This window comes from Mustela lutreola, chromosome 10 (genome assembly GCF_030435805.1).
Source record: "Mustela lutreola isolate mMusLut2 chromosome 10, mMusLut2.pri, whole genome shotgun sequence".
In the NCBI taxonomy this organism is placed as follows: Eukaryota; Metazoa; Chordata; class Mammalia; order Carnivora; family Mustelidae; genus Mustela; species Mustela lutreola.
Genome location: NC_081299.1, coordinates 21,654,086 through 21,667,496, shown reverse-complemented (window position 1 = coordinate 21,667,496; position 13,411 = coordinate 21,654,086). Strand labels below are relative to the sequence as shown.

General features: G+C 49.9%; 1 protein-coding gene across 10 annotated transcripts in view; it reads right to left on the bottom strand.

The window, feature by feature from the left end:
• PTPRU (protein tyrosine phosphatase receptor type U) overlaps positions 1–13,411 on the bottom strand; it is a 77,405-nt gene that overhangs the window by 22,868 nt on the left and 41,126 nt on the right. For 6 of the 10 annotated variants that reach the window (XM_059136123.1, XM_059136122.1, XM_059136126.1 and 3 more), the window contains 2 exons: positions 9,701–9,730; positions 7,308–7,465 (listed from right to left, as the gene is read on the bottom strand). In XM_059136123.1, the coding sequence (XP_058992106.1) occupies positions 7,308–7,465; positions 9,701–9,730 (188 nt within the window). The remainder of the gene's footprint in view (positions 1–7,307; positions 7,466–9,700; positions 9,731–13,411) is intronic. The other 4 variants (XM_059136125.1, XM_059136128.1, XM_059136130.1 and 1 more) reach the window with 1 other exon arrangement.

The window sequence follows — 13,411 nt, the reverse complement described above, 5'->3', positions numbered from 1 at the left end:
AATTTGGAGTCAAGTCACTTGACCTCTCTGGCTTCAGTTTTGCCATCTGAAAATGAAAATCTTCAGACCTTCTTTAAAGATGAGCCCTTTCCCTGATTCCCATCTACCTCAGATGAAGACAGGCCCCCAGTTACATGATCGAGGAACACTCCAGACTTTTCCTTCCCTAGTGCAATTAGGAAATAATTTTAAAGAAACATAGCTTATAATAATACCTAATAATATCTTACATATCAAGTGCTTTCATAGGCCTGGCAGGATACTTAAGTCACTTAATCCTTAGACTATGTAAGCATTACTCTCATCCCCTAGCCAAACGAGGAAAGCAGGGCCCACAAGAGATGAGTTACTTGGTCATTAAGCAACTGCACCAGGATTTGAACCCAGGCCCATCGGACTCTGGGGCCCTGTTGTCTACCCTACTTTCCCTGTGTCTTTCTTCCTGATAAAGGAGAATCTGTGTAGAGGAAAAGAACCTATCACTTATTTAACAAACCCTTTGGCGGACAGAACCCAAAGGCACCCACAGGGGTCAAGAGCTCCAGATGGACAGGGCTCAGAAGGGGTTGAGGGTTTTCACAGGCAGGATTTCAGACACAGCAGAGGGCCCATTCCCACACACTGGGAACATCCCAGCCACCTTCCCCACAGCCAGCCTGCCACCATTTACTCAGCATGAGAAGTCCCCACGGTGAAATTCACAGGCTGAGAATGCAGCAAAATCAACACGGCTTTCTGTTCCCTTGCACCAAAATCTGGGCTCCTCCGTTTGGAAAGCAACCAAGGAAATGGAGGCTGGACCAGTGCACGGCATGGTCCTACGAGACCAGATGGACCCATGGCCCCAGGCTCCTGCCCACAGCTCTGCCATAGCCTGTGGCATGCCTGTGGTTTCCACTCCCTCCAGCAGCCACATCTCATCCAGCCCAGCCCAAAGGCGCCTCAGCCCAAAGGCGCATCTTTTGAAACTCCAGCAGCATGAATTGCTCCCACCGTCCCCACGGCAATGAGTCTGGGCCCCAACTTCCCTAGGCCATGTCTCCCCAGCTGTCAGCAAGCTGGCTGGGAGTGGTGCCCATGCATCCTGCTTCTCTGGGTCTCTCCAGAGGACTCAGCAGCAAGGCATGCGCCCACGCTGCCCCAACTTCCCGCTCTCCCCGCCACCCACCAGAGTTGCCTGCCCAATCACACCTCCCTGTGTGCTCACCTGCACTGGCTACCCCCTCGCCCATGCCTGCCCTTCCTTTCCCAGCTCTGCCTGTCCAGATTCTGCCCATACCTGGCTCCTCTCTGCAACTCAGAAAGACCTGCATTTAAATCCTGGTTCTGCCACTTTCTACCCTTTTGTTAAGTGACTTCCCCTCTCTAAGGCTCTCTGTTTCCTCTCGGCTTCCTCATTTGTAAGGTGAGTTGATAATAGCTACTGCACTGGGCAGGGGTGAAAATTTAATGAGGGAGATCATAGGCACCACATGATAAATAAGTGCATGTCAGTGAATTTGAAAACCTAAATGAAATGGGCAAATTCCTAGACAAGTCATAACTTACAACAAGTGGCTTGAAAAAAATAGAAACTCTCAATAGTCTTTTACTCCTTTAAATAAATTGAATTAAAAGTTCAAAATTTTTCTATAAAGACTGTTTTATGGGTGAATTCCACCAAACTCTCAAAGTATCAATTATTCCAATCTTTCATAATAAGGGTAAAGGAGAAGAAACCTCGGTATATTTTACATGACTAGCAGAATCTTGGTACCAAAAACCAGACAAGGATAGTAGAAAAAAGAGAAAATCATGGGCCAATCTCACTCCTGAATACAGCTTTGAAATCCTGAGCATTATTTTACCTATATTGAATCCAAAAAGACATACAAAATGTAATGAATCATGACCAGGCTGAATTTACCCCAAGTATGGAAGGTTATTTTAGCTTTAAAAAATCTGGAAATGTCACTCACCTCATTAACAACAACAACAATGCACGTATATATGATAGTGCAGAGAAAGCATTTGGTAAGTTTAATGCTCACTTAAATAAAACCTCTTAGCAAACTAAAAACCGAAAAGAACTTTGTTAACCTGATAAAACGTTTGTACCAAAAACTGTAGCGAGCTTTATTCTCAGTGTCTAATGTTAGAAGCATTCCTTTTAAAACCAAAAAAACAAACAAGGATTCCTGATATTACCACTTCCATTCAACCCAGTGCTGGAGATCCCAGCCAGTGCCACGCAGAAAGACAAGGGAAAAGAAAAAGAAAAAAAAAAAAAGGAAGGGAAATGAGACAGAAGAAACAGAACTGCCCATATTTACAGATCCTCTGATCATACTCAGAAAACCTGAAAGACTGTACAGACAAAAGAAAATTAACAAATAAGGTTCTCAAGGACTCTGGATATAAGATCAATATATATACATAAAAAATCAACTATATTTCTCTATATGAGCAACAATTAGAAATGTAATATTTTAAAAGTGTACCATTTGTATTGGGAAAACTGGACACCCACATGCAAAAAAAAAAAAAAAAAAATGGAGTTGGATTCTTACCTCACACCATATACAGAAGTTAACTCAAACTAGAACAAAGACTTCAATGTAAGACTTAACACTATAAAACTCTTCAAAGAGGGGCACCTGCATGGCTCATTGGGTTGACTGTCCATTCAACTCTTGATTTTGGCTCAGGTTTCAGGGTCATGAGATCAAGCCTCATATCTGGGCTCTGCACTTAGCATGGAGCCTGCTTGAGATTCTCTCCCTCCCTCTCCTACTGCCCCTCCCCCACCCCCACTTACATGCTCTCTGTCTCTCTAAAAAAATGATAATTGTTTTAAGAGCCAAGACACCTTTCAACAGAAGAATGGATAAAGAAGATGTGGTCCATATACACAATGGAATATTACTCAACCATCGGAAAGGATGAACATCCAACTTTTGCATCAACACAGATGGGACTGGAGGAGATGATGCTGAGTGAAATAAGTCAAGCAGAGAAGGTCAATTATCATACGGTTTCACTTCATTGTGGAACATAAGGAATAGCATGGAGGACATTAGGAGAAGGAAGGGAAAAATGAATTGGGGTAAATCAGAGCGGGAGATGAAGCATGAGAGACTGTGGACTCTGTGGAACAAACTGAGGGTTTTAGAGGGGAGGGGGTTGGGAGAGGGTTAGCCCGGTGATGGGTATTAAGGAGGGCACGGATTGCATGGAGCACTGGGTGTTATACACAATGAACCATGCAACACTACATGAGATACTAATGAAGTACTACATGGCTAATGTAACATAATAAAAATAAATACATTAAAAAATAAAAAGATAATTTCTTTTTAAACTCTTAGAAGAAAACACAGGGCAAAAACTTCATGACATTGGATTTGACAATGATTTCCTGGCTATGACACTAAAAGCACAGGCAGCAAGAGAAAAAAACAGACAAACTGGACCTCACGAAAATTTTTAAAATTTTGTGCATCAAAAGACACGATCCACAGAGTAAAAAGGCAATCCACAGAAAAGAAGAAAATACTTGCAAATCATATACCTGATAATGGATTAATACGTAGAGTCCAGAGAGAACTCCTAAAACTCTACAGCAAGAAAACCCAAAAAACCCAATTCAAAAATGGGCAAAGGGCTTTAAAAGATATTTCTCCAAAGAAGATACACAAATGGTACATGCCCAAGGTGGCATCATTCATCATTAGAGAAATGCAGATCAAAACTTCAGTAGGATACTATGTCATACCCACTGGAATGGCAACTTTTAAAAAGAAAGAAAGAAAGAAAGAAAGAAGAAAATAAGCAGTGTTACAAGGATGTGGAGAAATTGGAACCCCTATGCACTATTGCAGGGAAAGCCAGACGGTACGACCACCATGGAAAACAGTAAGGTGGTTGCTCAAAAAAATTAAAAATAGAACTACCATATGATCCAGCAATTCCACTTCTGGACATGTACCCAAAAGAACTGCATCAGGGCCTCGAACAGATATGTGCACACCCATGTTCATAGCAGCATTCCTAACAATACCTAAAACACGGAGGCAACCTAAGCATCCATGGGTGGATGAATGAATAAGCAAAACGTGGTCCATACATGCCATGGAATATTCATCAGCCCTAAAAGGGAAGAAAATTCTGAAAGATGCTTGAAGATGAAAGAAGCTTGAAGACATGCAGCTAAGTGACATAAGCCAGTCACAAAGAGACAAATGCTCTATGATTCCATGTCTATCAGATAATGAGAGCAGTCAAATTCAAAGACATGGCAAGAAGACTGGGGGTTGCCAGGGGCTGGGAAGAGATGGGAATGGGGAGTGACTGCTTCATGGGACCAGAGCTTCAGTTTCGCAAGATGAACAGAGCTATGGGGTTGGATAATGGTGATGGTTACACATTATACGTGTGTTTAATACCCCCCAAACTGCACACTTAAGAACAGCTAAGGTGGTGAATTCTACATGACGTGTTATTTTACCACACACACCCACACAATGTACCATTTGCAATGGAAATCAAAAATACAAGGGACCTGAGGGTACATCTAACAAAAGATGTGCAAAGTTTTATGGAGAAAATTATCAATAGAGATTCAAGACCTAAATACATATAGGGTTATGTATATCTTCTCCATGGATGTAAAGAAGATGTGTCAGTTCTCCCCCAAGCTGATCTAAACATTTAATACAAATCCACCCAACAAAGTTTTCCAAGTAACTTAAAAAGATGATTCTGAAATGTATGAGAGGGACAGGTGCCTGGATGGCTCATTCAGTTTAGCATCAAACTCTTGATTTTGGCTCAGCTCATGATCTAGGGGTTATGAGACTGAGCCCCACATTGGGCTCCATGATAAGCGTGGCGTCTGCTTAAGATTCTCTCTTTCCCAGAGCGCCTGGGTGGCTCAGTCAGTTGAGTGTCTGGTTTCAGCTCAGGTCGTGATCCCAGGGTCCTGGGGTTGAGCCCCTCATCGAGCTCCGTGTTTGGCAGGGAGCCTGCTTCTCCCTTTGCCTCTTACCCTGCTCATACTCACTCTCTCTCTCTATCCCTCTCTCTCAAATACATAAATAAGATTTAAAAAAAAAAAATTATCTCTTTTCCTATCCATCTACACCTCCCCCATCCTGCTTGCACACAATCCCTCCTTAAATAAATAAATGAATGAAATGAAATGAAATATATGAGAAAGAGAATGAGGACAAACATAGCCAAGACATCCTTGATAAGGAGCAAAGCCAGGAGAACCTGATGTACCAGATACAAGACTTAGGTAACTCTAGTAATGAGGAAATCAGGTATCAACAGATAGAGGAATCACCAAAGCACACGATCAAAGAGAACGAGGAGCCAAAAAACAGTCCACAGATATATGGAAGCATGATCTGTGATGAGGATGGCCTTCAGCATCACTGGTGAAAATACTGTAACAGAAGCTGGGACATGAATTACTACAGAAAAAAAAAAAGAAAGAAAAGAAAAGAAAATATAAAAAAAAGAAAATCCTTCATTCCTATGACACACAAAAAATCAATCACAGATGGGTAAAGATTGAAATGCGCCATGCAAAATATAAAAAGGTTTAGAAAAAAGTAAAAAATATTTTATGACCCTGCAAAGGAAGCGTTCTCGAAGAAAACACAAAAAGTAGAAATCAGAAAGGAAAAGACTGATGAACTTGACTGAATTAAAATAAAAACTTGTTCCTCCAAAGACACTATAAATAACCTGCGGAGATGAGCCACAAATTGAGAGAAGATATTTGCAATTCATAAGTGAAAAGTGATTATCATCCTAAATATATAAAGAACTCCTAAAAACCACTAAGAAAGCAACAGAAAACCTAATAGAAAATTAGGTAAAAGGCATGAACAGGCATTTCATGGAAGAAGAACGCTGAATGGCCAATAATGATTTGAAAAGATGCTCAACCTCATTAGTAATCAGAGAAATGCAAATTAAGACTATAGAGAATTACCATTTTATACAAACTAGTTTGGCAAAAGGGAAGAAGCCTGGCAAATTCTGAGCTTGCCGTGGGGCTGCGGAAGCTCTCACTCGCTGCTGCTGGCTGTGAGCACAGGCAAAGCCACTCTGGGACACGGCTCGGCACCGTCTTCCAGAAGGAAGCAGAAAGGTGCTCTGCAATCCGGCGACTCTACCTCACAGATCTCCCGAGCAGAGGCACCTGGAGAGCCATGTAAGAACATTCAGAGCAGCCTCGTTTGTAATAACCAGAAAACTGGAAGCAGATCAGATGTCGCTGAATGGCAGAAGAGAGAAATCAACGGTTTCACATAATGCATTCACATAATGCATTCACATAATGGAAAACGATACATCGGAGAAAAAAAAAAAGAAAGAAACTAGAGAGAAACACCCACCTCGCCAAATATGGGAAAAACAATGCTGGGTTGAGAAACAGTGTGATTGCATTTGTACGAAGCTCCAAAGGGAGCAAAGTTACACAATACGCCATTTGGGGCTATAGGTACACCAGTAAAACGACTCCCGAGATGGTAAGGAAATTATAGATTCGGGGGTTGCGGGGGGGCATAGTCTCAGGGAGGGACACCAAGACGGTGTCCTAATTCACCCGTGTGGCTCACCCATGCTTGTTGTATTATCACTGCATGACTTCCAGAAACATTACATATTTTCTTTTGTACAGATCAACACTAAGTAGAATAAAAAGATGTGTAAGGAGGTGATTGATGACAAGCTCCGGACACATACAGCTGACCCACCGTATTCCGCCTACACACTGGGCACAGCTCTCACTATACGAGATAGATATAATAGCCAGCCTGCTCTCTAGCACACCTTCCAGTGAAGATGACCTTTAGCTCCATTTTGTACACAAAGAAGCAGACACCCAGAGAGGTTAAGCAGCCGTCACCAGGTCACACAGCTAAGGGGATGTGAGAGGCAAACCCAGGTCTATCTGACTCCAGAGTCATCTTTTTTCACCACCGGTCCCCTGCCTCTCCCCCAGCAGCTGCTCCGCAGACTCGAGACTGCTCTGGTCCCCTTTGATCACACAGCGTCACTCCTTTCTCTGACTCCCTGGAGCACTTCCCACAATCAACATGTGACCTCGAATGCCCCCCATCCAGGAGTCTATGTCTAAGTCCTCCATCTTCCTAAAGCTCCCCAGTGCAAACAGGTAATACCCATGCCTCGCCGGCATTGCTTTGTTTTGGGTTTGAGATGTACCAGAACTCACTGGAGGGGCTCGGTCATCCTGGCTCGGATATGGAATCCCAGAGCCCCAGGGAAGGGCAGGAGGGCCACGCACTCACCTCGGGGGCTATAGCCATGGGTGTCCATGAAGGACAGGCCCAGCCGCTCATCCTCCTGCAGGGTGCTCTGGTCCGTGAAGCTCCGGTCCACCGCACTCATCATGTGGGTCTTCTCCTGGCGGTAGTTGACAGTGGCCTTGGTCATGTTCACCGGCTTCCTGCAGAGAGGGGTCGACAAGACACATGGGTGCTGAGCTGGGCAAGACAACACCCAGAGGTGGATGGGGAGGCCAAAGAGTCAGGGGGCTTTGGCCCCAGGAGACTATCTAGAAGCATCTCCAGATACCGAGAGAGCTTTGCTCCCCAAAACCAGAGTTGCTGCCTCCCCCGCAAGGGACTGGGCAAAGTCCCTCTCCTGGGGACCTTTGCTAAGGACAAGGGATAAAGCCCAGTGGCCTCGGGCTGGAACGTGGCCCCTGTCACTGGCCTGGAAGGCTCAGGAAATGGGTAGGATAGTCACTCTGGAACTACACTGGTACCACGCAGTCACCCCCATCCAAACTAGGAAGATGACCGCCCCAGCTCCAACCCCAGCACGCCCCCATAGCCATGTTCCTTTGCCCCATCCTCACCGAACATGCACCCTGAGAACCCCTCTTCCCCACAATGGAGGGGCACTACAGTCCTTCATGGCAGAGAGTCTGGCTGCTACTTGGCCAGTGCTCGGAAGTTTTCCTCTGGGCAGGGGATGAACTCCAACTGGCTTCTTCCTATCCCCGGAGCCCCCAGGACAGTCCCACCATGGGCCACACTGGACGTCCATATTCCTGCCACTGTGCACCAGTCCATCCAGCCACTGGAAGCAGCGGAGAGAGGAAGCAAGAGGCCCGGTTCCTCCTGAGAGCCTTGCGAAGAGGCCCCCAAACAAGGGCCCTGCACAGCCCAGGCCTGCAGCCCAGTTTTGCAGATGAGAATGGCAGTGTGTGACCCCAGAGGACTCAGAGGGAAGAGGGAGGAAGAGCAGGGGGCATAGTCCATGACCAACATGCTGAGCAAAAGGGAAAGAGGCAATGACTTGGGACCTGTCTTGAAACTACGGTGGAGCCAATCACAGGGAAGGCTCAGGATGAGATCACCATTCACCCTGCTGGGCCCCACAGCATGGAGGATGTGGGGTAGACCTGAGGGAGGACTTCCAGGTAAAGAGAGCTCAGGAACCTTGACCATCAGTGAAGATGAGGAGGCTAAGGAAGGGTTCTTCCCAGGGGCAAATTCCAATCAGTCTGTAGTCGAGAGCTGTCCAAGGCAGGGAAAGACTGGGTGACCCCCAACTACCAAGCTCTGGGCATCACCCTCACCATGGCCCAGGCCACAGATGAAGAGAAGCCTCTGTGGCTGTGACCTTGACCACTGACATAGGAGAGAAGGTCGAGGGGGTAAGAGGGACGGAGAGGGAGTGAGGAGGGGGCAAGGGAATCAGGAGGATAAGAGAAGGAGGAGGGGGGGGGGAACTAAAGGGACCATGACAAGGAGAGAGATGGGGAAGAGGGCAGAGAGAGGGAGGGACAGGCAGACAACAGCAAACCACAGGGAGGTCGGACAGAGGGCTGTGGACAGAGGACAGCAGTCAAGCTGTGCCTAGAAGGCAGTCTCCAGTGGTGTGCCCCAGGGCTCTGCTCCCTGCCCAGGCCTCTCAGTTCACTTGGGAGAAGTACTACAAACACCAAGCACCCAGCTCCACAGAAGACAGAAGCCGAGGGACACGGGACACAGCCGCCAGGGGATCTCAGGGTGAGAGTCAGCAGATGGCAATCCTGACACTTGGAAAAGTTCTGCATTTAGGGTCAAACAAAAGCCGTGGAGGGTGTGGTTGCTGGAAAAGCTAGTGTGACCCTGGATGGTATGGATGCAAGTAGGGGATCCAGGAGGAGGAGAGAGACCCTGGTCCTCTGGGCTGTCCTGGGGGCACCTGAGCCTGCTCTGCAAGGAAGGAGGACAGGCACAGGTGCAGGGAATGTTCTGGAAGGCTTGCAGAATCAGAGAAGACAGAAGCAGAACACAGAGTACCATCAGGAGACCAGGCAGTCTGAAGGAGCCTGGGTGGTAACCCCAGCTCTGGCACTTCCTGTGACCTCTGACCAGTCCCTTCACCTCTCTGAGCCTTGGTCTCCTCATCAAGGAGGGATGACGGCAGGTGCTTCTCAGAGTCCAGGCCCAGAGAAGAGCCCAGAAATGATGGGTCTGAAGAGCCTGGGGCCGCCCGGTTAGAAAAGGGGCTCCTGCTGACCTAAGACCTGTGTGCACCGTGGGGACAGCTGCCAGGGAGGGGGAGGGCCTGCCCCAGACATGCGCACACACGTGCCTGGCTGTGGACCCCAGCGAGGGACTGGTGCGAGGCCCTGCACATGAGGAGGACAACCTAGGGCCCGAGGGGACAGGGAGGGGCTACTTACGGGTAGTAGGAGTAGGCATAGTGGTCCCTCCTGGCAGCGTGCAAAGAGAACAGCACAGTTGGGCCCATGGTCTTGCCACACGGTGGGCTGAGGGCAGTGCCCAACCCGCAGGGAGGGGTCTGCTGCTCTCTGTGCTGGGGAGGGCGCTGGCCAGGGACCAGATGGGTCAGGAGGACCTTCCCTGTCCCAAGGGCTGGCTGGGCTCAGTCGTTGAAAACCAAGACCCGAAGCCCCTTCCAGAATCTTCCCCGAGCCCGCTGCTGGAGGGAGGAGGAGGTGGGGAAAGGGCCTGGGGAAGCAGAGCTTTCACACAGTCACACACACAGACACAGAGAGAAATACGCACACTTGCACACTCACACATAAACAGACACACTCACATGGCTACACGATCACACACAGACACCCTCCCTCGCATGCTCACAGGCGCCCCGACTCCCCACTGCAGCCCTACCCCTCAGGGCCAACACTCCTCACACCTGCAGGCCCCTCTGCACACACCTGTGCCTGGGAGGGAGCCCTGGCTGGGGGGGCGGAGGTGGGGAGAGGGCTCCTACTGGACTCTGGGGCAAAGGTGAGGCCCACCCTCCCCAACCCAGACTGCCCCTGCATGTGGGGTCCATCAAAGGAGCCGTGCTGCCCCCTCTGGGCACCCAAACCATGGCTTGGCTCTGATCCCACTTCACAGGTGGGGAAGCTGAGTCCCAGAGAGTTGTGGTCCTCCTAGGCCTCTCTGGGGGGTCAAGGGCAGAGTTTAGACACCTGTCCTAAGACCCGGACCCCCAGAGCCAGCTCCCTCCTGAGGCCCCCTCCAGGCACATCCAGGGGTCCTCCACTCACCTGCCCCCACACCTCCCCACCAGCAGGGACCCCCGGGAATGGCCTTCCACAGGGACTCCTGCAGACTGGGGGAAGGGAAGGAGACAAGAGTGGAAGGCTGAGGCCCAGCAAGGGCAGGAGAGTGGCTGGAGGTCACACAGCACGTCTCCTCTCCTCCATCCCAGGAGAGAGAGGAGGGTGCAGGCCTATGGCTGGTCACGGGGACCCCAAAGAAGAGGGGGAAGGTGGAAGGAATGGCGTCCTGGTCTCAGCTGTAACATCATGACTTTTCAAGAGCCTTCCACAAAGACTCCCCCCAAATTACCAATTCTATCATGTCACCTTTACCCTCTCTCTGTTACCCTCTCTTTTCACAATCTGTAATCATCTGTTTGTGCTGCTTCTAGTTTAATGTCAGGCTCCACACTAGCTCCAAAGGACAGCATCTTCTCTTCTACCCACTGCAGGTCCCAGAGCCCTGGACAGCACCCAGGCCAGGAGGATCCCCCAATAAATATTTCATGGAATTAAGTAATCAATAAAGAGGGAAAATAAATAAAAGAACTCCACCTCTGTGAGCGTCCCTATCCAACCCCAAAGGAGTGAGATTAACAATGACCCCGCCCAAGGGCCCACTGTCAGCCCAGCTCCTCTCGCCTCTCTCCACCTGCTGAGCTGGGAGTTGGGGGGAGGGGGTCAGGAGGACCCCACTCCACTGGGCCAGGCCCTGGGGATCCACAGCCAACAGGACAGAAATTTCTCTGCCCTCATGGAGCTCTCGGTCCAGCAGGGAAGAAAAACAACTGAGCCAAGCACTCTAAGAAAAAGAAAAAGTACAGGGAGAAGAAAGCAAAGGAGACGGGTGGGATTCTGAAAGCAGAATAAGAGCTGTACCAGCCTGGGGAGTTCGCCCAGCACAGATGCCTCCAGGCTCATTGCCCACCCCAGCAGGACAGAATGGGGAGCCTGACCACCCTCCCCCCTGACCCCCCCCCCCGCTAGCGTCTCCCACCCCAGGCCATCTCCTTCCTCCAACAAGGATGCACAAGGGGGAACCGGGTATCAGCCTTCCCTCACCGACCTCCTAACCTGCCTGCGACATTTAATGTGGGCCCCTCCATGGCTGGCAGGCCTGCTCTGTCCCCCGACAGTGCAAGGCAGACTGGAGGAGCCCTGAGGGGCACGGTAGACCCTGAAGGCTAGGATAGGATTTCAGAGGGGGGGGGGGGGCTGCATGAGGTGCTGGAGAATGGGACTGAATGGCTTTTAGAGGAAGGAAGTCTGGGGAGATCCTCAACACTCCGGGGGTAGCCTGGAAAGGTTTCCGGGATAGCACATGTGCAGACTCACAGCTTCCTAATGAGGCTCCAGCAGCATCTCTGATCCATCCTGTCCTAGGCCCAAGGCTCTCTGCAGAGGTGGGTGACACCCTCCAGTGGGCCCATCCTCTCTCCTTGAGGATCAACTTCTAAGGCTTCAAATACTACCTGCAATGCCCCAGGATCTGACCTCTCCCCTACAGCCCTCACCATCTGCCCCCTCTCCACCCCACCGCACCCCAGTCCCCCGCAGAGGAGGAGTGCAGATACTTGTTAATTCTGGGCATCTACTGCACGCTGGCCACAGTGAGGCCCTTCACATCCGGGCCCAAAGGAGCCCGGGTTTTGTCGTCAGGACTGGCTTCAAACCAGACCCTGTCACTTACCAGCCGAGTGACATGTCAAGTCGCTCAGTTAGTTTCCTCATCTGTGAGAAGGGGCTCAGACCTGCTTCGTGGGTCGGGATCCAAGAAGGAAGAGTTCTCTGATGTATCCTGATGCTAGAACAGTGCCCGGCCCACGGCAGGGGTTCAGTAACTAATGTTCTAACGGATGGGCGTGTATAAAGCCCTGGGCGCACAGAAATCCGCATTAAATGACAGAGTTTAGAGTTTATCTCAAGAAGCTGTGCAGGCACTAGGGAAGGGAAAAAATCAGCTTTACCCCTTGGACGGGCCAACCCCACCTGGCCGGCAGGCCCTACCACCGGACTCCCTGGGAGAGTGTCTCTCTGCTGGTACCGGGCCTCGGGAATGGCAGCTCTGGCCAGTTTTCTGCTAAGTAGGCCAGATCCTACTTATCAGCTCCTGGTAGCCCTGAGACCCAGCAGCAGCCCCGAGATCCAGCAGCAGCCCCGAAACAGCTGTGCAGAGGCCAGGTCCAGAGAGGACTCCCCGGGTGACCTCTGGCAGGGTCATGCCCCCTGGGACCTCGACACCTCCATCCTCCCATTAGTGTGCTTGGACCAGTATCCTGGGGCTGCCTGGCGGGGAATGACGTGGAGGGGACGGGAACCAGAGTGGTCTCAGAAGCTTCCTCACTGCTCCACCCAGAGGCTCTGCCTTCATCTGTTCCATGTACTGGGCCTCCTACGGGAGGCTGAGCTGGTGTTTTGAAAACAGGTTCTGTTGCTTTAAGACAATCTGAAAACCACTAGACTAGATGTCCTTGAACTACCAGGCATCTCTCACCTTCTGGGTTCTGAGCCTCCACAGTTATAAATTCTGAGATCTTTAGAATCCCAAATTCTGGAACTGAAATTCTAAGTTGTGGATTCTAAGAGGTTCTGGGATTCATGCTGCCCACTGTAAGATGCCCTGGGAAAGGCAGAGCCAGACCTTGGAGGCCGGGGAGGGGTGGGGGGCAGGAGCAAGGTCTCCTCTGAGTCATGGGCACAGGGGGACGCCACAGGGCTCAAGAGTACAAGGGTCCGGGGCAAGCTGAACCCCAAGGAAGATGGGGCCAAGAAAGAACTGTGGTTCAGATTCCTTGGCTTCAAGGGGAGTGAGCAGCACCCCCACTGCTCAGGGTCAGCACCACGACCCAGTGGTCAGGGCAGACAAGACGGCAGAAG